This window comes from Podarcis tiliguerta (assembly GCF_965153285.1).
Source record: "Podarcis tiliguerta genome assembly, chromosome: 1".
NCBI lineage: Eukaryota > Metazoa > Chordata > Lepidosauria > Squamata > Lacertidae > Podarcis > Podarcis tiliguerta.
Genome location: NC_139534.1, coordinates 684,617 through 707,582, shown reverse-complemented (window position 1 = coordinate 707,582; position 22,966 = coordinate 684,617). Strand labels below are relative to the sequence as shown.

At 42.6% G+C, this 22,966-nt stretch overlaps 2 protein-coding genes across 3 annotated transcripts in view; one reads left to right on the top strand and one right to left on the bottom strand.

Moving 5' to 3' along the window:
• LOC310658292 (uncharacterized protein) overlaps positions 1–22,966 on the bottom strand; it is a 33,690-nt gene that overhangs the window by 5,733 nt on the left and 4,991 nt on the right. Inside the window, exons 2-3 of the mRNA XM_083400178.1 lie at positions 20,697–20,796; positions 150–255 (exon numbers count right to left, since the gene is read on the bottom strand). Of these exons, the coding sequence (XP_083256304.1) occupies positions 150–255; positions 20,697–20,796 (206 nt within the window). The remainder of the gene's footprint in view (positions 1–149; positions 256–20,696; positions 20,797–22,966) is intronic.
• The window catches only part of MYL1 (myosin light chain 1), a 29,584-nt gene continuing 19,572 nt past the window's right edge, over positions 12,955–22,966 (top strand). Inside the window, exon 1 of one of the 2 annotated variants that reach the window (XM_083400172.1) lies at positions 12,955–13,420. In XM_083400172.1, the coding sequence (XP_083256298.1) occupies positions 13,298–13,420 (123 nt within the window). In that variant the 5' untranslated portion in view covers positions 12,955–13,297. The remainder of the gene's footprint in view (positions 13,421–22,966) is intronic. The other variant, XM_083400173.1, reaches the window with a different exon arrangement.

The following is a 22,966-nucleotide window of genomic DNA, read 5'->3' as shown; positions in this document are numbered from 1 at the left end:
AAGAGGGAATCTCAGCAAGGGTAGCAGCAGCACCTGTTCAAATTTCCACTTCTGCACAACTAGCCCTGTCCAGTTTTGTATCTGGCCACTACGCTTTTCGTTTTCTGCATTTGGACAAGACTTCTATGTTTTGAATTAAGCCTTCTCACCTGTAATAGCTTCTTTGACTCTGCTCTTTAAGAACACCAGAATCCTCTTGGCTCTCATGGTACGCTTCCTGATCTTTAGTAAACAGTCCAGGCGAGCTTCTATTGGCTATGATAACAAAAAAAAATCCTCTTGAATTAATTTGTTCTTATCAGTTTATACTTTTAAACAATAAAACTTTTTTGGGATAATCTGAACTTCTTGCCTTTGCTTCTCTCTCTCTCTCTCTCTCTCTCTCTCTCTCTCTCTCTCTCACACACACACACACACACACACACACACACTGTGTGTGTTCTTTGGATTCAGTCTCTGGAGTCTGACTTGACCCGTTCTGAATTGCTGTCTTATTCTTTAAGATTTATAGATCTATATTTCAGTCTAAGCTGTTGTTAGTTTCCTTCTTAACAATCTCTGATCACGTAAGATATATGAGAAGTAGAACAACATTCTTTAGCTACATGCCGCTTGCCTCTATTGCTAAATAGGGTATTGAGGGGGTGGCAATGGGTGTTTAAGGAAGGTTAAAAGATCTGCCTTGGAATAGGGCTGCCTTAAGAAATGAAGTGGGTTTCTCGGATTATTTTTGATAAAAACAATAGCTGCATTTCATCCTACATCTTTCCAACATAATCAGTGCATTTTTAAAAGAATTGTAGATAATCAACAAGTAGATAAAATAATGTGGGAGAGGCAAGCTCCTATTCTTCTGTAACGCCTTTGGGGCAGGAGGCGGAGCACCACTACTTTCCATTCTGCTCTTTCCCAAAGAAGACGGGAGCCAAACACCTGCTGGTTAAGATTTCTGCTCCCAGACTCTGGAATTCCCTCCCTGGAGAAGTTAGACTGGCTCCCTCCTTTTTGTTCCAACAGGCCTTTGGGAACTGACTGCTTTTAATTAAAGGGCTGGTGTTGTGCTGTTTTTATTGTAATTATTTCACAGAATTAAAGAATTCTAGAGTTGGAAGGGATCCTGAGGGTCATCTAGTCCAGCCCCCTGTAATGCAAGAATCTCAACGAAAGCATCCATGACGGATGGCCAGCCCACCTCTATAAGCAGATGATAGATGTATGGTTTAAACCAGGCATAGGCAAACTCCAGCCCTCCAGATGTTTAGGAACTACAATTCCCATCATCCCTAGCTAACAGGACCAGTGGTCAGGGATGATGGGAACTGTAGTCTCAAAACATCTGGAGGGCCAGAGTTTGCCTATGCCTGGTTTAAACAGATGGTTGATAGAGAGATAGATTTAATCCTATCCATGTTTAATTGGTTTTTAATGATTGCTTATTCTATATTTTAGCAATTCTTGTTTTTACCTGTAAGTTGCTTTGAGTCCCATCAGGGAATAAAAGTGGAACATAAATTTGCATAATGATACACTTCCATCCTGCCTTTACTCAGAAAGAAAACAAAATGAGAACAAAACAGTGGCATAATGTATATAAATTTCAAAGCAGCAGAGGTTAAAATACTAAACCAACAGGCACCCAAGCTCTTTGTGATGCGGTAGGAGACATCACCACTACCTATAAACATGATGATAAACCATGGTCTTGCTGAGTGATAAATGGACAAGTACTGGGAAAACTCTAAAAATATATATATTTAAAAATTAGTTTTAGATTTATTTTAAATTTAAAATCCCTACTTATCTAGGCTGCAGAGATAGGAGGCCACTGAAGGCTAGAAATCTTAAAGAATGAGGCCGCAGAATTACAGTTGCGAAAATAATTTTATAGAACAATTTTAATTAGGATTTCACCCCAGTTTAAGCATGGAGACTGTCTTGGTCATCCTATGCCAGGGGTCAGCAACCTTTTTCAGCCATGGGCCGGTCCACTGTCCCTCAGACCATGAGGGGGGGCCGGACTATATTCGGGGGGGGGGGGAATGAACAAATTCCTATGCCTCATAAATAACCCAGAGATGTATTTTAAATAAAAGAACACATTCTGCACATGTAAAAACACACTGATTCCCAGACTGTCCGCGGGCCAGATTGAGAAGGTGATTGGGCCGGATCCAGCCCACGGGCCTCAGGTTGCCTACCCCTGCCCTATGCCCTGTATGTTCTCTATGTCAGGAGAGAGAGATGGGGAGTGTAGCTTGGACGTGACATATCAGAAAGAAAATATGGAACATTTATATGGAAATACAGAACTTCTGAGGGTCCATGCACTATTTACTTCTCCATCCTATAATGCTCATTCTAACCCTGAAGTCACTGAAGGCAAATATTGAATGAGACTCAAGGAAGACACAGTTCATTTAAATGAGAATTAATACAGTAGAATTGTTTGTTCAGCATTCCAGGGAATAGTCTGAAGTGGAAACTTTTTACAGTAAATGCACGGACTGTAGGGCCTTGAAGCTGCAAGAATTCAAATTGTCCAAAGAATTACCAGAGAGATTTTATTTTTAACACATGCAGCGCAAGCATGAATGCTGGAATTAGCATCTTGTGCAGAGCTTAATCTTCACATTTTAAACTATCCAGCGAGAACTACCCCACTGGGCCTGTCAGCTAAACTCTTTCCCCTGTGAAGGGTTCTGCATGATGTGAATCATTATTATATGTGTTTTGTGTTGACTGCAGATATCTCAAAAGAAGCTGTGAACAGGTGCTGGCAAAGTGGCTGTCGCAAATTTTCCTGTTACATTATAGTGCTTGCTTACATTTGATAGCCCCAGCGGTACCAGGATTACCAATAAACCAAGGATGCTTTGAGGAGGTCAGTTTTTTAAAGAAAACAGAGGAAAGGGAGGAAGTTTTAAGGATTGTTAAAAATGAAGGAAAAACATATCCCTGCCCATCCACAAGCATGCACATTTCTTCAGAGAAAAAGCTGTGTATACATGGATATGCTTCTTTTGAAATTCTTCATGTAAGCTGGTATCTGAGCAAAGCACTTAAGATTCCCAGCACTCCCCATTTTTAATTTAAAACCAATTTCTAATTTGTATTGTTGGGAAGTAATCCTAGAACACAAACCCTAGTCTTTAAAGTGTCTCAGGTATTAACTTCAGCGCAATGCATACTAATCAATTCTTTCAATTTTTCTGTAATTCCCCCCACCCTGAGTAGAAAACCTTAATTAAAGAAAAGAACGTCAAATACTAGGTTCTCTGCATCTGAATCTGGACTTCTGGGTGGTGCTCTGGTGTCTAGTAAACAAGTGCCGTGGTAGGAAGGCATTTCTCTTTGGGCATGCTATGTCCCCTTGAGAGAGGCTGAGGTGCTGGAGAGTTCTAGAAGGAATAATTTGCATTCCTCAGGGCTGATCGCTTAGAGACACTGATATTGCTTTGAGACAGAATTAGAAAACCTTGAGTGAGAGGGCAATGAGGCACAACTGCAAAGTCAGCCATCCGCTATATGCAGCACAGCAGTTGGCGTTCCTCCTCTTAGCGATTGGACACAGCCCCACGTCACACAAAGGGGAAAAACATATCCCAAACTATAAGAGAGAAAAGAGGTGCTTTCTTCTCACGGTTTGCTTTTCTATTTGCTTTTTATACACTTCTAACTAAATCTTCCTTCTTTTTTGTCTCACCCTCTCTGCTTTTAAGTATAAAATCACTTTCTTTGGGGCTACTTCTCTTATTCTTTTAATGATACATCAGTGTCAATTCTTAACAATTCAGTTTGTATCTGTAAATCACGGTCAGACTTCAATAGCCACTCTTCTGTTCCATGGCTCAGATTCATCCAGTTTATCATGAATGGGCGTTTTTCTCATTGTCTGTGATGCTGCAGGATAGCTCAATCTCAGGGCAAGAAATTCCTGCATTGCAGGGGGCTGGACTAGATGACCCTCACGTTGCCTTCCAACTCTACAGTTCTACGATTCTATAAGAAAGCCAACCCATGATGGAATTGTAATTCAGCTAGGTTCTCGCGTGGAATAACACAACTGCTACAATGGAAAACATAGTTCTGAAAATCCAAGCTCTATCTTCAAAATAATGTGCTTTTAACAGAAACCAGTAGAAAAAACTTTCTGCGGCATGGAAGTAAACATTAGCACCTGTAGTTATTTGCAGAACAGGTTGCAATTAAAAGATGAAGGAGCAAGAGCTCATTAGAATGCTTCATAATTACTTTTCCATGTAAGGTCCTACTTTACAGAGGACAGTTCTCTGTCTGGAGGGCTGTCTCTCCTCATGGGGAAATTAGAATTCCATGCTGGTAACAGTACAGCAAAACCCCAACAATGATCAACTGCTTGTGTGGAAGCACCCTCATAATCTAAGCCTATGTCATGTTTTCTCAGAAGGAAGCTTCATCATTGTCATCAATGGGGCTTATTCCCAGTTGGATGTGTACAGAATTGCAGCCGCACACAAACAGCTTTTGAGGATGTCAGATGCAAATATTTTCAAAATTCTCCATCAATGACTCATAGCAAAATCCTCTTCATTTCCACTCAGAGTACGCTCAAGTGACCTCAGTGTGACTTACCGGTACTCCCAGATAAGTGTGTATGGGGTTGTAGCTTAAAACCCTTATTCAAAGCAACTAATTATTATTTATAAATATATGTATTGAAAGTAGCGTTCTAGCCAGTGTAAAAGTCCTTAAACAGTTCTGAACATCGCCTGTTTTGAAGGAAAGATGTTCAAGTCAGGCTTCTAGGTGACGTGGAAGTGCCTTGTCTGTTCTTGGGAGCACTTCATATTCTCCATTTTTGAGGACAAGAAGTACAGATGTTCAGTTTCCAGACTCTTCTAGTACAGTAATACTAGAATGTTTTGGACAATTTTCAGCTTTCTACCTTCTGTGGAAATACTATAACAATTTTAACTCCAAAGCAAGTATGCAATGCTTCTAATAAGCCAAGTTCCTTTGCCCCAGTTCAGAGAGTTTAGCAGCAAGCCCTATGATGGAAGGAGTCTATTGTCTAGGAGCAGAACATATAAAAAGCCAGCTGCTATGGAACACCCGAATCCTCAGCTGTTGCCTTTGCTTTCCATTACAAGTGAAGTTTGTCAAGTCACACTGCCAGGGATGACAGAGTGAAACAGTGATCATATTTAGTTATTTGCTGTGTTAAAAGCAGAAGAGAAACTCTGTTTCTGTAACACCTGGAAACAGATAAGCCTCTGTCACTGTTCACATTGGACTGTCAGTGTTAAGCAGTTTCCCATGTCTTTTTCCAGTGCAAAGTGGAGCACTAGCCAGCTTCCCAAATGCCACTCAATGCTTCTGTTTCATGCCATCATAAGGGAAAGCATCTAAATCCACAGCTGTTCATCTTAAGCTTTACATACTAAACAATTGGTGTGAATTCCTCAGTGGTGTTCCAATTTCTTTCAGGGGCTTTGAAAAGTACAAAGCACCTCTAAGCCAGGGCTTCTTAAAGTAGATCTTGGTGGAGCTCTCCAGTTCTGTGGTCAGCTCCTGTACGCATGGTTAAAGTACTTAAACTTTGTCCTAGGCACCCAAGAAGTCAGTCACAGAAAATGACTCTCCTACATGAAGTCTAGGGCAATGGTTAGTTGGAAAAGGAAGGTAGGTCCAGTAGTGTTTGCTGGCTGTTGCTGATTATGACGATTGAACTTGGTATGTTGATTGAACTAGGCAGCTAGCAGGCCACAGCTTGTCTCTGCTTCCCATGCCAGCACTTGAAACTTCAGCAGCAAATTGATATGTGCCTATTACTAGGTGTGAAAGCTAGGCAAGAAAAGCTTTATGCTGATTTCTAACCCTCTGTTACCTGGCAGAACTGGGTTAGTTCACAGCCCTTCTCTTCCTGAAGATGAATTGGCCTCAGAGCAGCAGCAAAAAGAAACAGGCTGTACGTAATTTGCTTGTTTTTAAGTTAACTTTTCCAGCTCCTGCTTTCTCCCCCCCCCCTCCACACAGCCCACTGACCCAATCAATGGATTGCACCTCCAAAGTTTGCCCCTCCCCAGCCTCATTGCACAGTCTCTTACACAGACACCACCATGTTCTCTTATTTTACTGAGATCTACATGTATATTATGCCTGTGTGCCTCACATCCCACTGTTACTCCCCAGCACAGTCCACATGGCTATGTTAAGCGGAGCACACATATTTAAAGTCGCAGAAACTTAAGGCACCATAAACAACATCAGTTGATTATAATTCCCTGGACACTTGAATCATTAATTATTTTTTCCAAATTGTTGCATATTGGGCTGGGAGTATCCTTGAACTGTCAATCTTAGTATTGGGGGTGGGGTGGCCCAAACTACTGCATTCAGCAAAAAAGTATTCTGTTTTGCTTGCCCCTTGACGGCACAGATTTGATGCATAAGCTTCTCCACAACAGTGATTTCCACAGCTGTGTTACGACAAGTCTGGCAGCAACTAACATCATTCTAATCCAATCCTTATGCCACCTTCACATGTTACTCACATACAGATGGCATGCGTGGTGAAATAGGCAGCAAAGCTCGCCATTTAGCCCTGCCCTGGAGTTGTGCTGCTCTTCCTGCCCCCCTCAGTTGCCATGCTGATAATAACACCTGCAGCGTGTGTGGAGGCATCCCTTGTGATGTACAAACTTGGGACATCCTTTATAAAAACATCCAAATATTTTCTTATCCCGAGTTCTCAATTGTAAAATAAGAAAAACAGTGATCGGAGTTGGGTTGGGTTGGGCAAACGTGTGTTTTTCCGCTTTCTATTTCTTTATAATATGAATAATAATGACACACTGGTTGTGTTATGAAGTCTTTCCTCACTTTAAGGCTTGCCTCGCCATCTGACTCTGTTTTTAAAAAAATCATGTTTGTCACTATGTTTCCCACTCTTCTTCTTCTTCTTCTTCTTCTTCTTCTTCTTCTTCTTCTTCTTCTTCTTCTTCCTTTCACCTCTGCATCATTTCCAAGATTGCTTCGAAACACCTCACTAAGTGAGCCATAAATTATTGAACTATACATAATACTGAGGCTTGCACGTATCTCTCTACCTGTTGAACTGCTACCAGACTGTCTCGCTTGATAAGTGGCTCTCACATCCATGCGCACTGGCCTTTTAGCTATCATTCACTCTGGGGCACATGTTGCCCAATTTATGATACATGGTTGGGTGTATAAAGCTTTCTAAGAGGTAGGTTTAAGTTATATGGGATCATTGGCTTAAATGCAACACAGTGTAGGCATGTTTAAGCCAATTGATTTAAAGGGGCTTAAGCAAACTTACCTTTGTAGGATTTAGACTATTAATAGAAGCTTCAGGGCCAGAGATGGCCATATACATTGAGTGAGGCACCACAAGTCACTCTTTCTCAGATAAACTGGGTGTTGTTGTTCCATTTATAGACATGCCTTCATGAAAAACCAGAGTGGTTTGCAGTATATTAAAAACTGAATAATATACTTGACACCAATAAAACCACAATATGGTACATCAAAATGTTAAAAACCAAGAGTTTCCAGTTCATGAAACCAATATAGCACCCATTAGCACAACCTCATAAGTACAAGTAAAACTGTGCTTCTAATAGACACTGAAAACCCTATATCAAAGAAGTTTGACATAGCTCAAGGAATAAGTTCAAAGATAGGGCACCACCACAAAGACCATGCCCACTGGAACCATGAGAATGACCTTCCCTGCAGAACTTTAGGTCCTAGGACAGCAGCTGTAGCAAGAGTATTTGGCCCCCAAATGACTTAGCAATTTATAAGTCAACATTTACATTTTGAACTGGAAGTATATAAGCAGCCTATGCAGATTACAGAAAACAGATTCAATATGAATTGAATTGGGTGAGTTGTGCAGCATTCTGGAGGTGCTATACATTACCAACTGCAACTTCTGGAACATCTTCAATGGCAGCCTCACATAAAACCTGCTGTTTCATGGAAATGCAACCCCATCTAGAACAGTCTCCATACTTCCCAGACTTGGGAAACCACCCACCCACAGTGCCTCCATTTCACCTGATTTTGTTGTTGTTTAGTCATTTAGTCGTGTCTGCCTCTTCGTGACCCCATGGACCAGAGCACGCCAGGCACTCCTGTCTTCCACTGCCTCCTGCAGTTTGGTCAGACTCATGCTGGTAGCTTCAAGAACACTGTCCAACCATCTTGTCCTCTGGCGTCCCCTTCTCCTTGTGCCCTCCATCTTTCCCAACATCAAGGTATTTTCCAGGGAGTCTTCTCTTCTCATGAGGTGGCCAAAGTATTGGAGCCTCAGCTTCACGATCTGTCCTTCCAGTGAGCACTCAGGGCTGATTTCCTTAAGAATGGATACGTTTGATATTCTTGCAGTCCATGGGACTCTCAAGAGTGTCCTCCAGCACCATAATTCAAAAGCATGACCTGATTTTAGTCTCTATTAATTGTTTCTGGTGATCTTAAGATACAGCCTTGCCTGAAAAGCAATGCAACTGTGAGCACTGCTTGCTGGAAGATGTAGTGTGGATGAGCAGAACTTATGAAGGAGAACTGCCCAGGCCATAGAGTTCTAGATCTATCCAGGATTTGTTGTTGTTGTTGTTGGGGGTGTTAAAACAAGCTCTGGTTTTCTAAATAAACCTTGTGGGACCTAAACCTGTGCCTCAGTTGCTTAACACACAACACTAATGCATACTGCAAAACAGTCTCTTCCTTCTTTGTGGAACCCAGATTTGCAGCATTTGTTCGTATATATTTTTGTCTGGTTTGTGTATAGGCCCTTTTCACACATCCAAGAAGCCACATATATTCACCAATAGCTTTTAGAAAGCTGAAAATGAAATGGGCTTTGAGGATGGTTTCTGACATGTTTATTTGTCTCAAGACTGGCGCTGCTCTTTGACCTACTTTGTGAGTAACTGAACTTAGTAACTTATCTCTAAGGAGATAGTACAAGAATACTTGGCTAGTTTAGACGTATTCAAGTCTCCAGGGCCAGATGAACTGCATCCAAGAGTATTAAAAGAACTGGCAGATGTGATCTCAGAACCACTGGCAGTCATCTTTGAGAATTCCTGGAGAACAGGCGAAGTCCCGGCAAACTGGAGGAGGGCAAATGTTGTCCCTATTTTCAAAAAGGGGGAAAGAGAGGACCCAAATAATTACCGCCCAGTCAGTCTGACATCAATACCAGGGAAGATTCTGGAGCAGATCATTAAGCAAACAGTCTGTGAGCACCTAGAAAGGAATGCTGTGATCACCAATAGTCAGCATGGATTTCTGAAAAATAAGTCATGTCAGACTAACCTGATCTCGTTTTTTGACAGAATTACAAGCCTGGTAGATGAAGGGAACGCAGTGGATGTAGCCTACCTTGATTTCAGCAAGGCAATTGACAAGGTGCCCCATGATATTCTTGTAAAGAAGCTGGTAAAATGCGGTCTTGACTATGCTACCACTCAGTGGAATTGTAACTGGCTGACTGACCGGACCCAAAGGGTGCTCATCAATGGTTCCTCTTCATCCTGGAGAAGAGTGACTAGTGGGGTGCCACAGAGTTCTGTCTTGGGCCCGGTCTTATTCAACATCTTTATCAACGACTTGGATGATGGACTCAAGGGCATCCTGATCAAATTTGCAGATGACACCAAACTGGGAGGGGTGGCTAACACCCCAGAGGACAGGATCACACTTCAAAACGACCTTGACAGATTAGAGAACTGGGCAAAAACAAACAAGATGAATTTTAACAGGGAGAAATGTAAAGTATTGCACTTGGGCAAAAAAAATGAGAGGCACAAATACAAGATGGGTGACACCTGGCTTGAGAGCAGTACATATGAAAAGGATCTAGGAGTCTTGGTTGACCACAAACTTGACATGAGCCAACAGTGTGACGCGGCAGCTAAAAAAGCCAATGCAATTCTGGGCTGCATCAATAGGAGTATAGCATCTAGATCAAGGGAAGTGATAGTGCCACTGTATTCTGCTCTGGTCAGACCTCACCTGGAGTACTGTGTCCAGTTCGGGGCACCACAGTTCAAGAAGGACACTGACAAACTGGAACGTGTCCAGAGGAGGGCAACCAAAATGGTCAAAGGCCTGGAAACGATGCCTTATGAGGAACGGCTAAGGGAGCTGGGCATGTTTAGCCTGGAGAAGAGGAGGTTAAGGGGTGATATGATAGCCATGTTCAAATATATAAAAGGATGTCACATAGAGGAGGGAGAAAGGTTGTTTTCTGCCGCTCCAGAGAAGCGGACACGGAGCAATGGATGCAAACTACAAGAAAGAAGATTCCACCTAAACATTAGGAAGAACTTCCTGACCGTAAGAGCTGTTCGGCAGTGGAATTTGCTGCCAAGGAGTGTGGTGGAGTCTCCTTCTTTGGAGGTCTTTAAGCAGAGGCTTGACAACCATATGTCAGGAGTGGTCTGATGGTGGTTCCTGCTTGGACTCGATGGCCCTTGTGGTCTCTTCCAACTCTATGATTCTATGGTTCTATGATTAGTGGGGTTTATTGCTGAGTAAACTTGCAAAGGATCAGGTTGCATGTCTGGGACACCATCTTAAGATGGTCCCATTTTACAGATGGGCCTTTGCTCTGCCCTTTTAAGACAACATTCCCCCACTTCCATTTTTTGTTCAACATCCAGCCTGAGGAAGAATTTTGTGAAACTCAAAGCTAGTTCACTGCCTTGTGACTTCTAGCTGGTTCTAATAAAAGTCTTATGCTACTGCTACCTCCCTCTTGGATTTTGCTGGTTATAGGTCATTCTAATTAGCATTTGATATTTCAATGTGTTAAACTGCTATTCCAGATTGGTTTTCTTGGGCTACTACTTAACAGTAGGCAATTACCTAACAAGTGGAGTCAAACTGGGAGGTGATAATCCCATTACACTGTTGCTTTAACTTCAATGTGCAAACCTCATTTATAGATGGTATTCAGCGAAGTGCTAGGCATGTGGCTTCAATGGAATCACTTCCCCCTTTCCTCCCTGCCCCAATGCACTCTATAAATCTGTCCTGGGGTTCCCCCAACCTTCCAGAGCAGTTTTGGGTATAGCACTGGGCATGGGGCGGTGGAAGGAGAGATCAGAATCCTCCTCAAGTTGTGCAAAAATGTAGTTGAATATCACCCTTAGTCATTATGAAGAATACTGGCTTGCCGCAAATTATAAACCACAGTTCTGCTAGGTGTAGATTCACAGTAATGTGAACTAAATGTTATGCAAATGTACAGAGCTTTAATAAACCAGGGACAAATGCAGTGTTTAGCACAGTCCTCCTGCAATTCTGGCTCCTTTGGAAGGAAGGGCAGGATAGAAATAAAAAAAATAAAAACATCAGAAAGGGTTGCATCTAACACTGCATGAGCAGAGTTAAACTCATGGAGCAGGATACTTCCCCTTCCTCTTTTCTCCCTGTGTGTGCCCAAAGGGTCTTCCAACACCCTGGGAGGGGTTGGGGGCTGCGGGAAAGAGAAGGCTCAGTACCATTGTCCAAGAAGAAGTCTTGTTTTGCAAACATAACAGCAGCATTGGATACAAACCAAATAGGTTTTGTGTGTGTGACCCCATGTTAGGCTACATTATGTGGCCTAATTGTGACCAAAAACTAGAAAACAAAATTAAATGAAGACCTTTTGCACTCCATATAGGCGGTTCCAGTCATGGGTGGACAATATTTTAAGTAGACAGTCAGAAATACAGCTGGCAGCCATGTCAGACCATTTCCCAGCTGTTCTCTTCCTTAAAATATAGATACATTCCCCCTCCCTCGCCCAAGAAGAGTGTGGGTATGTTTTAAGGTTACCATGAGTCCAAATAATTGATCATTTTGCCACATCTGCTTCTAATTAATATGGAAAGTAACTAACTTGAATCTTGGTTGTTTTCTACATTTAATACAACCCAATTTGTAATCTGCAAGGATATAAATGATTTTTATTGGTAGCTTTGTGCTTATTATTGGAAAGATACCAGGATCCTGAAATCTATCTAAATTATTTTCAACACAGTAAGCTGAACAAAGCAACAGTTGAGATGGCTGCAGAGGTCAGAAATCCTTCGGATCTAAGAGTATAGTAACCGAATACGGGTTTAATTAACAATGAGAGCAGAGCCCTTCTGAGTAACACAGAAGTGATTAATAAGAGCTTGAACACTTGTCTGCTCAGGAAAGGAACGGGAGAGCATGAGAAGGGGAAAGGTCTCTGTGAGGCTGGAAGTGAAGAGAGCTAAATACGTGACAGAAGACTGGCAATTAAATTAGAAACAATAAACACAACTGCTATCATTGATTGATAGCTATTTTGGTTTTATAAATGCTGTGAGGGAAGGGAGTCTCCTGCCTTTCTGGGAAAATACATTAGGTGGCATGTCTGTCTCCTTTATAAATTGGGCTTGGTTATGTCAGCCAACAATACATGAAATTGGATTAAGCGGAGAGCTTCTGGCTTTTCAGAGTAGCTTTTTGTAGATTCTGAGCTTTATTAAAAGAGTAATAAGAACAGATGGAAGAATCTTGGACTGGAGAGAATGAGAGAGGGGAGAGAGAGGCTAAAGCAGGATGGGTTTTCCATATACGCCTGCCTTTATTTTTAAACACCCCCCCCCCCATACTCTTTGCTGGATCAACATTTTCATCTTGCAAAGGAAGGAAATGGAGGAGGAGTAAAGGAGAGAGGAGGGGACATGATCTGGAGGAAAGAGGGGAGGGGGAGGGGAGATGGAAACTGGTGATCATTTCCCAACCCTTAAAGTCAAAATTCCAGATGGAAATTCAATCCCCCCCATAATGACATACAGTGATGGAAAATAAGATTTACAACTTTAGCAGAACTGTAATTCTACCAAGAAAAAAAAGTGTCAGTCAATCTTACACTTGAACGAATGTCAACGAGAGACCTGAAACTGGCTTTGTCATATTCTTCCCTCCTTTTCATCTATTGCAAAAATGTTCGGGAGGCTTTAAAAAAGGGCACAGAAGTCCCCTTGAATCTGATGAAGGTCTGACCCCCTTAGATTCCATTTATAGCCTGACTCGGATGACATCCCCCTTGACTAGCAAACTGTCCAATCCAGCTGCAAGTGTCAAGATTGTATTAGGCACTAAGTGAAATATATATATGCCCTTATGGTGTTCAACACACTGGGTCTACCTCCAAGGCACCGGGCTGTAGATCATCCTCACCATCTGCTGCTCCTCATCCAGGAATCTCTTCTAAGGGTTTTTTGGGGCACCTTTTAACTCAAAAAAGAAAGAAAAGAAAATGGCACCAAAGAAAGACGCCAAGAAAGCAGCTGCACCTGCCGCTGCACCTGCCCCAGCACCAGCACCAGCACCAGAACCAGCAAAACCCAAAGAAGCAGCAATTGATCTCTCCAGCATCAAGGTAAATGGATGGACTTATGTGGTCACTGAAGCTAGAAAAAACAGGTGCATTATCTTATTCAAATCTGGAAGAGTATTTTTGGCTGGTCTTACTTATGGCTTGAATACTTTAATGAAGCTGAGCTAGAAAAGAAACTGGGCATTTTTTTCTGAAATACTTACAGCTTATGTGTATTTTTTTTTAAAGGCACAGCAAATATTTATTTCAGTAGCTGAACTTGGCATGTTAGAAAACAAAAACCTATGGCGGTGTTTTTGTTTTTTGATTCTGGTGTCTAATCTATTTCAATTTGGCCTGAATCGGAGCTTTCTCAGTTAAATTTGTCTGTGCTTCCCTTGTCAGATAAATCAAAAATCGTATAAACAAAATTCACAGCAGATTTGCAATTAATTAAATTAAGCACATCTCCCTCCTTTTTAATAAGGGTTAATTAGTGTGCAATTTTTATTCTGAAATTATTATTATTATATTATATATATATATAGTTATCAGCTGACTAGCCATTCATTCTGGATATATTGCTTTGCTTATTGTTGATGTGAAAGAAAACTAGCAACCCAGTTCATTTCCTTTAAGCCTTACAGTTGGGTCAGACTCAGACTTGGATGTGAGATTAAAAGAGAAGCTGACATGTTTCAGTGACTACATCTTTCATCTCTGTGGTTCATGATTTGCAGATTGCAGTGACATGAAAATCCTTTTGAGTGTTTTTACTTTTTCAAAGTTGATGCATGCCACCGTTTAGTTGTTGCATGCTGGCATTAAATGTTATGCAATGCAGTCACTATTTTGCCCAGGATTTCACCTCAAAGTGTGATCCGCAAGGAAGCCGTCTGCCTGTGGAATGAAGCCAGAGGGACAGACCCAGCTGGATAGATTCCCTGAGTGACTAAGTAGAGCGTCATCTCGCCACCTACAAGCCCTTTGATTGATCACAGTACCAATTTAGGAAACTCTGCTTAAGAAATGAAGCCTAATATGGCAAGTTAAACAGTGAAAAATGCTGTAAGGGTGGGCAGAATTTTGATACTGTAGCTCTCTATTTGAACCACCAGGTCCCTCTAGGGAACTCTTAATCATTTTAAGCTGGCAAATGTGGCTTACTTTGCAATACTATCGCTGCATGTTTCCTCGCAAGTAAGTGCCACTGCCTTCAGTGGGGCCCACTTCCAGCAAGTAAGTATGATTAGGATTTCAGTTTTACAGAGTCCTCCATGACTAATCCTGAAATAACACACTAATCAGTACCAAAGTGTTGTTAGGTCTGATTCTTTGACACCTAAAAAGCAAGCCATAGAGGTGCCAGAGTAAAATCTAAGGGAGCATTATATCTGCATCGCCTAAACAGTGATACTAGACATTTGAAAAACAAAAAGTCTCAAAACTGAACCGAGAGGAGACAGGGCTCCAACGAGACCATCTGTGGCATTCCCCCCCCCCCCCAATTATAATAGATGGTGGATTTCATGTACACTGAGCTATGAAGAAGAATGTGGGCTGTATTTTCCGCTGAAGTAATTTACATTAGTTTCAAAGCTGCATGTATCCAATTCATTAGGAGAAAATAGAATTTTCAACTCTAGTGGCTCCGGTTAATTTACCTTTACATAAATATGCTTAATGGTGTATTTATCATCTGAAAGATGGAATACTGTAATTTCAGCCCTCACAACAGCCCTGCATGACCCTCTTCTTCAGACATGAAAGCACTTTTCTAACTCAAGAGTGTCACTCTAGCGGCAGAGGTGGACCTTCTATGACTGGCACCAGAGCTCCCTGCTTTTATACCTAATTAGCTAGCGCACAAAAAATGAATATTCCAATTTAACTGGAATACAGTATGAGAGGAGTAACCTCTTGAATTACTAAACAAACATTTTGCATTATTGCCTCATAAGACGTAGCCTTTTAGTTGAAAGTACTCTATATACACTGTCTCAGGAATTCTTAGGACAACCTTGTAACAAAAGTCAGTATTTTTACCCTGATGTGTGGGGACTGAGGATGCGAGACCACCTAGTGAGTTCATGGGCAATTTACCAATTCATAGACCATGCTCTTTATCACTCAGTCACTGCTGAAAGAGTATTCCATTTCTGAAGCATACGATCCCTGTAATCTCTGAACACTTGTATCAAATGTCTTAATACATTTGGACAAAGGTCCAAATAACCAATCTCCAACAAAACTAGATGTGAGAAAGCCACCCTCCCAACTTACAAATAACAGGGGTGGGAGGCAATTGCACTCCCTTTCCTTAGATGTACCCAGTCCTAAAACAATAAAGGTTGGTTCCTGTGTTCTAGCCCTGTGCTCTGCTCATATGTCTTCTTACTTATATGGCCCTGTTCTTTACCACATTTGAGACTCCTTATCCTCACAATACCCCAGTGAGGTAGCTGAATATTCTTATCCTCATAACTGAGGCCCGGACAGCCTCATGGGGATAAGGTCACCTCCTGAGATAGTTGCCGTTCCAAGGATTAGTGCTGGGAATCTAGTCTCCAAGCCTAAGAACCATCTTGATGAATGAAATGCCCAGCACTGTAGCCATTTACATTTTTTAGAACATTTTTCTTGGACATTCAGCCTAGACTCTCAATCCATCTCCCCCTCTCCCTGGGTGCTATGTGCCAGAGTCCTTTCCATTGGTACCCGAAGGAGTTGCATTAGTGGCATTTGCCACTGAATAAATTGATCAAAAGCTATAGTTTATTGCTTCAACTTTGGGTATTTAGGTTTCCAATGCTTTGTCTGAGACTCAGCAGGCAAACAGATGATAGAGCTGATTTAGCTGGATTCTTTTTCAATTTGGCTCTGTTCTGCAGCTTCCCTTCAGGCACCCTCACGCTGTTTAGTCAAGGAACCCTCATATGAACAGATATTTCCTTTCTCAATGGAAACAAGAGTTTTCAAGCAACCGATGAAGAACTATGCAGCCTTTCCCTACAACAGAAAATCCCAAGTAACCATTTGAAAACAGCCTTGACCCAGCACACTTTGTTGATTCTTTTTATTTAAAGCACTGCATAAACTATTTCCAGCTTCTCTTTAAAATTTTGAACATTAGTAGACAATCCTCTGGTGGCTAATATTTGCTTATCCATAGCCTTTAAATTCAGTTTTTTCTGAAGGGCAGTGCTAGATGGCTTGCTTTCTAGCACCACCTGTTGGACAGTAAAGCTCTGACTGATTTAATGTGACACATTCGCCTGACTGGAAACTCCACTAATTTCTAATACCCTGTCGTGTCAGTTACATCTCAAATCAAACCACTCTGTGATGCAGCTCACTACAAAACATATCTGTTTAATTGCCACTGACCTGACTTGGAATAAAATGCTTCTATTAAAACGACTTGATATAAAAACACACCCGAGGAGCTCCAGGAGTGTGACAAATATTTCCTCTATGTTTACCATGTACAGCAGGTGAAAATTCCACCTGCCTGCAGGTTCAGCCTCCTCTACAAATCCCAGGTCAAAGTACCTTCAGTTGGCGCCCAGTGAGAATATGATCATTAACAGAAAAGGGCAAAGGGAACATTGCTAGACCTTTGGGTTTATCCTCATTATTAGGAAAGATCCAGAAGATGCCTATTATGGTGGAAGGAGGGACAGAGAGCGCAGAAGGAGACTTCTTAAGCTGCTCTGCTCCCACCTTCGCTGTGGGGCTGTCTTCCCCCATATGTTTCAAGGCCAGGGCAGTGAGTAAAGCATCCTCCTTCGCTCTGGCCATCCCTCATCCTCTCCACATCTCCTAAAGCAGGGGGAAGGGCAGCCTTTTTGCTCTTGAGGCTGCATGGATGGGTGGGGCCAGATTCAAATAGGGGTGGGGTCACCTCCATTCCTCTCCCTATCACCAGAGGCATACCTTGGTTCCCTTGCACCCTTGGCAAGAAGATAATCAGCCCCGCACCCCACCCCAGTCCCTTGCTCCCTTGGCAAGGAGCAATGTTGGCACCTCCAAAGAGACTGTAAACCAGAAACCCAAAAAGGTTGCTTTTTGTTGCCTTTTGCATTCCACCAGAGATTTCCTCCATCACCATTGGCTTGGCTCCGCCTCTCCTCCTCTAGTCTGCCTGCCTGCCTTCCTGCTGCCTGCCGACTGGGGAGGGAGCCCCTTAGGGCTGCAGCGAGGGCCCACACCAGTGACAGGATTCCTCAGACGATGCACCCAGAGGAGCTTGCACATCTTGCCTGGCCACCCAGAGCAGCTCAGGGAGTACACAGACAGGTAGCCACTCCGAGCCAGAGTGGAGAGGCACAATTTTTGTATGCACACACACCAGTCCTGTGCCCTTGGTGGGGCCCAACCTGGTCAACCCCTATGTACACCTCTGCCTACCCCTCACATGAAATTAGGAAATTAGTGTAGTACAAATTTGGGCTGTGAGTGCATATGGTCCTAAAGGTGCAGGCTGCCCACCTGCATCTTAAAGGGTGGGGGCAGAGGAAGAGGAGTCTCCTTCCCTCTGCCTGCCCTGCCCTGTCCTTTAGAAGAATAGGCAAAATTGTGTTAGCAGAATACACATGTACATCTATGTGGGTTTGGTGTCAGAGCTCTGCTGATCACATACACCTAATTTCTGTTTCAAAGAAGCAACAATGAGTGAGTCGTATCAGGAAAGTGTGTACTGCAGATTGCAGATTTCCCTTAGTCCCACCCAAGCCACCCCACCCTCACATCAGGACTCAGCAAGGGATGCCTAGACAACAGGTCACCTTCACATGCCAATCGAAGTTGTCCCCAGTCTGGCCTTTCTCTGGAACCTGGTATGGGGGTTTGAGAGGGTTCGGCTTCTTTGGTAGGGGTGTGAGGTATCAGAGGAGGTGCTCTGGAAGCTGTAAGCAGGGATGGACGCTGTAGGAGACGTTCACCTCTCCCCCAGCAAACATCCATGGAAAGCAAAAATGGGAAGTAAAGTGGTACCTTGGTTTACGAATTTAATCCGTTCTGGAAGTCTGTTCTTAAACCAAGGCGTGCTTTCCCACAGCAGCGGTGGACTCAATTTACAAATGGAACACATGCAACAGGAAGCGAAACATGTTCTGCTTCAAAAGCAAAGTTCACAACCCAAAACACCTACTTCAGGGTTAGCAGCATTCTTAATCCAAGTTGTTCATAAACTAAGCTGTTCTTAAACCAAGGTACCACTGTAATCAACTTTCATAGAAAACCAGATCTCTCCTCTAATACTGTATGCTGAAAGAGCAACATTGTCAGAATGGACGTCTGAAACAACATACTGAGCCTTCCTGTAGGATAACGTCAAGCTGCTCCTGCTTGCCGCTGTCACCCCTTGGTCACTTCTGCTCCCTTACTGCTTCCCTCCCTCTGTAGCAAATGCTGGTGGCAAGAAGGGGCAGCAGTGGCTGACCAGGGCCATCACATTAGACCAGGGTTTTTCAAACTTGGGTCTCCATATGTTTTTGGACTACAACTCCTATCATCCCTAGCTAGCAGGAATAGTGGTCAGGGATTATGGGAACTGTAGTTCAAAGACAGCTGGAGACCCAAGTTTGGGAAACCCTGCATTAGACCAAGAGAGAGCCTGTAGGGATGCTCCAGATGCTGGGGGCGGCAGTGGCTGATCCTCTTTTTTGCCACTGCTGTCAGATACAGAAGGAAAGAACAGGTGGGGGAGTTGGTGCTGGCCCCATGCAGAAGGGCAACAGCTGCTGCCGCCAGCACGCAGCAGGGGTTTTGGGAGGCTCCTATAAGCAGGGAGTCCAATGACAGCAATCCCTGACAGTGGACTTGCTCCTCCACCCTACCTTCTAATAACGTATTCAATGACAGACAGAACTAACACGTGACTGGTTGTAAATCGGAAGGGAGGCAGGTGGGGGCTGTGAGGGAAAACAGTTTTGTGGGGCTGTGCTCCATTTGCCCCAGTAAAGCAGCCTCTGTTGTCTGCAGTGAAGAGCCTTCTCTACTCAAAGAGGTTTCCTGTGCAATGTAGGACTCTGGAAGAGCAAGGTCTGACATCGTACAAATGCTCTCTACAGCGGAGGTTATAGCTGAACCAAATATCAGATTCTGGATTGTGGCCTATAGGGGTATTGCTCTAGGCTGATAAAATAGTATTGGCATACCTGGCTTGAGAGCAGTACATGTGAAAAGGATCTAGGAGTCTTGGTTGACCACAAACTTGACATGAGCCAACAGTGTGACGCGGCAGCTAAAAAAGCCAATGCAATTCTGGGCTGCATCAATAGGAGTATAGCATCTAGATCAAGGGAAGTTATAGTGCCACTGTATTCTGCTCTGGTCAGACCTCACCTGGAGTACTGTGTCCAGTTCTGGGCACCACAGTTCAAGAAGGACACTGACAAACTGGAACGTGTCCAGAGGAGGGCAACCAAAATGGTCAAAGGCCTGGAAACGATGCCTTATGAGGAACGGCTAAGGGAGCTGGGCATGTTTAGCCTGGAGAAGAGGAGGTTAAGGGGTGATATGATAGCCATGTTCAAATATATAAAAGGATGTCACCTAGAGGAGGGAGAAAGGTTGTTTTCTGCTGCTCCAGAGAAGCGGACACGGAGCAATGGATCCAAACTACAAGAAAGAAGATTCCACCTAAACATTAGGAAGAACTTCCTGACAGTAAGAGCTGTTTGACAGTGGAATTTGCTGCCAAGGAGTGTGGTGGAGTCTCCTTCTTTGGAGGTCTTTAAGCAGAGGCTTGACAACCATATGTCAGGAGTGGTCTGATGGTGTTTCCTGCTTGGCAGGGGGTTGGACTCGATGGCCCTTGTGGTCTCTTCCAACTCTATGATTCTATGATTCTATGATTCCATACATGTTTCTTTCACAGGAGTGAAAGGCTGCGTGTTTAAGGACTCTTACTTTGGCAGTCCAAAGTTCTACGAAGGATAGTTCCTCCTCCTCCAGGTCTTAGGTTGAAGCTCAGAGAGCTGTCTGCATGCCCATCTTGACTCCTGGCTGAGCTCTGCCATCCTGTGGCCGATTTTGAGTAGGGCCACAGATTGCAGTGCATGAAATAAAATGTCTGGAATGAAGGGACTGCAGAGTAGTGTAGACTGTTAATAATAAGTAGCATATATAGCACAGTAAGAGCAATGGGCACAAATCCTGTAAAAAGCTCACCAGCATTTCAGGATATTCAGACAAGCAGACATTGAAAGTATGGCAGAAATGGTTTGAATGCACATATATTGAATTGCACTGTTAAGTTAGTCGTGACTAAGACCACAGTCTTATGCACAATTACTTCTGAGTGAATAAATACCCATACTTCAGTCAATCTTACCTTTGTGTAGACAATACAGTGGGTCTTGTTCCCATACAAGTGTAGATAGAATTGCACTGCTATACTGGAACTAACTTTTGCTTGGTTGGATCCAACAGTTCTTAAACAGGGAACTATAAAAGGAGAAAGCAGAAGGCAAATGAGCATTGTCTTGCATAGAGTCATACAATGTGCTAAGTGTTGATGTGTGACTGCATGTGCATGCCATTGCATATATGAATTTTTGCATATTTTGACCATTTTCTTCAATGGCTTTCACAATTACTACTCAACCAGGTCGTCGCTGAATGAACACTACAAGTGGTATAAGGAGAGAAGGTAAACAGATAAATTGCCTTGACAGACAACTCACAGTAGTGTGAAACTCCTATTTGTATCAGAAAAGAGGAAAAAGAAAAGTTTATTAAAACAAACCATGTATCTTCAACCCTCAAATCCCCATTATGCTAAGACCTGATAGCAGGTATGCTCACACAACCAAAGAATCTGCAATTAAAGTCTTATATAGTGTTAGATTTACAATTGATAACAGCATCAATACCATACATACAGCTGCATTGCTTTGCACAAGGACAAATGACAGACACAATTTCTCTCTACTTCGCATCTGTGAAGGAAGTCCTACGTGGGTAAGATCTATTGACCTGCCACTATACCCAAGGCTGGTCCAAGTGGTCTCTGAGGGTTGGAAGCCATTTCTCTCCTGTTAGATGGAAGTATAAAGTTGGAAGGGATTCATTAGACCATTAAGTCTTCCTGGTCCTACAAGAGCATAACCATTGCCTAAACTTACTATCCTGATGGGTTAAATAATGGAATTTCCTATAAATCTATGCTTAAGTGGCAGGTGGTTGTGCTGGACAAAAGTGGGCTATGTGGTGCCCTCCAGATGTTTTTGGATGGAAATTCCCATCAGACCCAGCCAACATGGGCAATGGTTAAGGATGACTGGAGTTGTATTCCAGCAACATCGGGAAGGCACCACATTGGCTACCCCTGGCAAAGAGGATTTCCCTACCTTAATGAATCTCTCCTAAGGTTGGACACCATAGGAAGTAGCTATAAGTCTATGATTCCATTGCCTCTGCCTGTAAAACATACATGCCAGTTAACTAAATTGATTGTATAAGTTTTTTTGCTTCAGTGCTGCTTGAATACTTGTGGTTTTTGAATGTCAAAAAGTACATCATTAAGAAGAGTTTTGCATATCTATTCAGAATATGCATGAAGCAACAAGCTCAAAAAAGTGCTGGCATGATATTACCCTCCAATGAGGAAGATTTAAGACAAGGCTGGACAGGGATCTTACCAGGATTGCTTTATACATGTAGGGTCCTGATTCAGTGTCCTGGACTAAATAGCGATTCATATTCTTCTTAGTACTAAAAGTTCTTGACTCGGTTCCTGCCATGCCCAAATTTGTATTATTAAACACAAAACTACTGCTCCCAATAAGGGGGAAATAAGGAGAAATTTCTGTATTTTAAAAACTCAGCTGATGGGCTGAATCACCAAAGTGATGAGTGTTAGAAGATACAGCACAAGTAGCATTCACACCCATATCCACCCTAAATTCCAAATTTGTATTATGTGATGCTCAAATGGCATGATTATTAGAATATTTAAATGTTAATGCAAAGGTAATGGTTGCTACTGAAAATCACTTCCTCACAGATAGGACTCTATGTACCTGTAGTAACTTTTGGATAAGCTATTCCATGTGAGATGGCCAGGTAATCCTAAATCCTTGTGCTGGTGGTACAGTGGCAACCGAGCCATGGTGTTTACTTTTAAGTCAGTCATGTGTGTCTTCATTCAGCAAAGAGAGGGGTCTTCTTTTAATCCATACCCACAACCTTCCCCACCAATGACCAGCCCAGTATCTGTGAGCAACAGTGTGAACCTTTATGTTGTTCCTATAGAGGACATACCTTTTTATGGCAACGGTGAGAAAACATCCCACTGCTGCTGCTTGGATGCTGCTTGAGGTGCCATAGGCAAAATAATTAATTGTGCCTTGGCATCTAAAAGGTCAAGAACTCTTCTTACTCTAGAGTTGAATTAATCTGGCCAAGAATACAAATTTAATTTTCTGATATTGAAAAATCAAGACGTTGAAGAAACAAGACTGTACATTTGGGTAATGACTATCAAAGGGGTGTCATATATCAAGAGATATTAAAGAGTGGGCTTTAAATATGCTCCTTGAATATATATTTGGCACGCTTGCCGTTTACAGAAAGAAGTTACATGTTTTGGCAAATAGCACC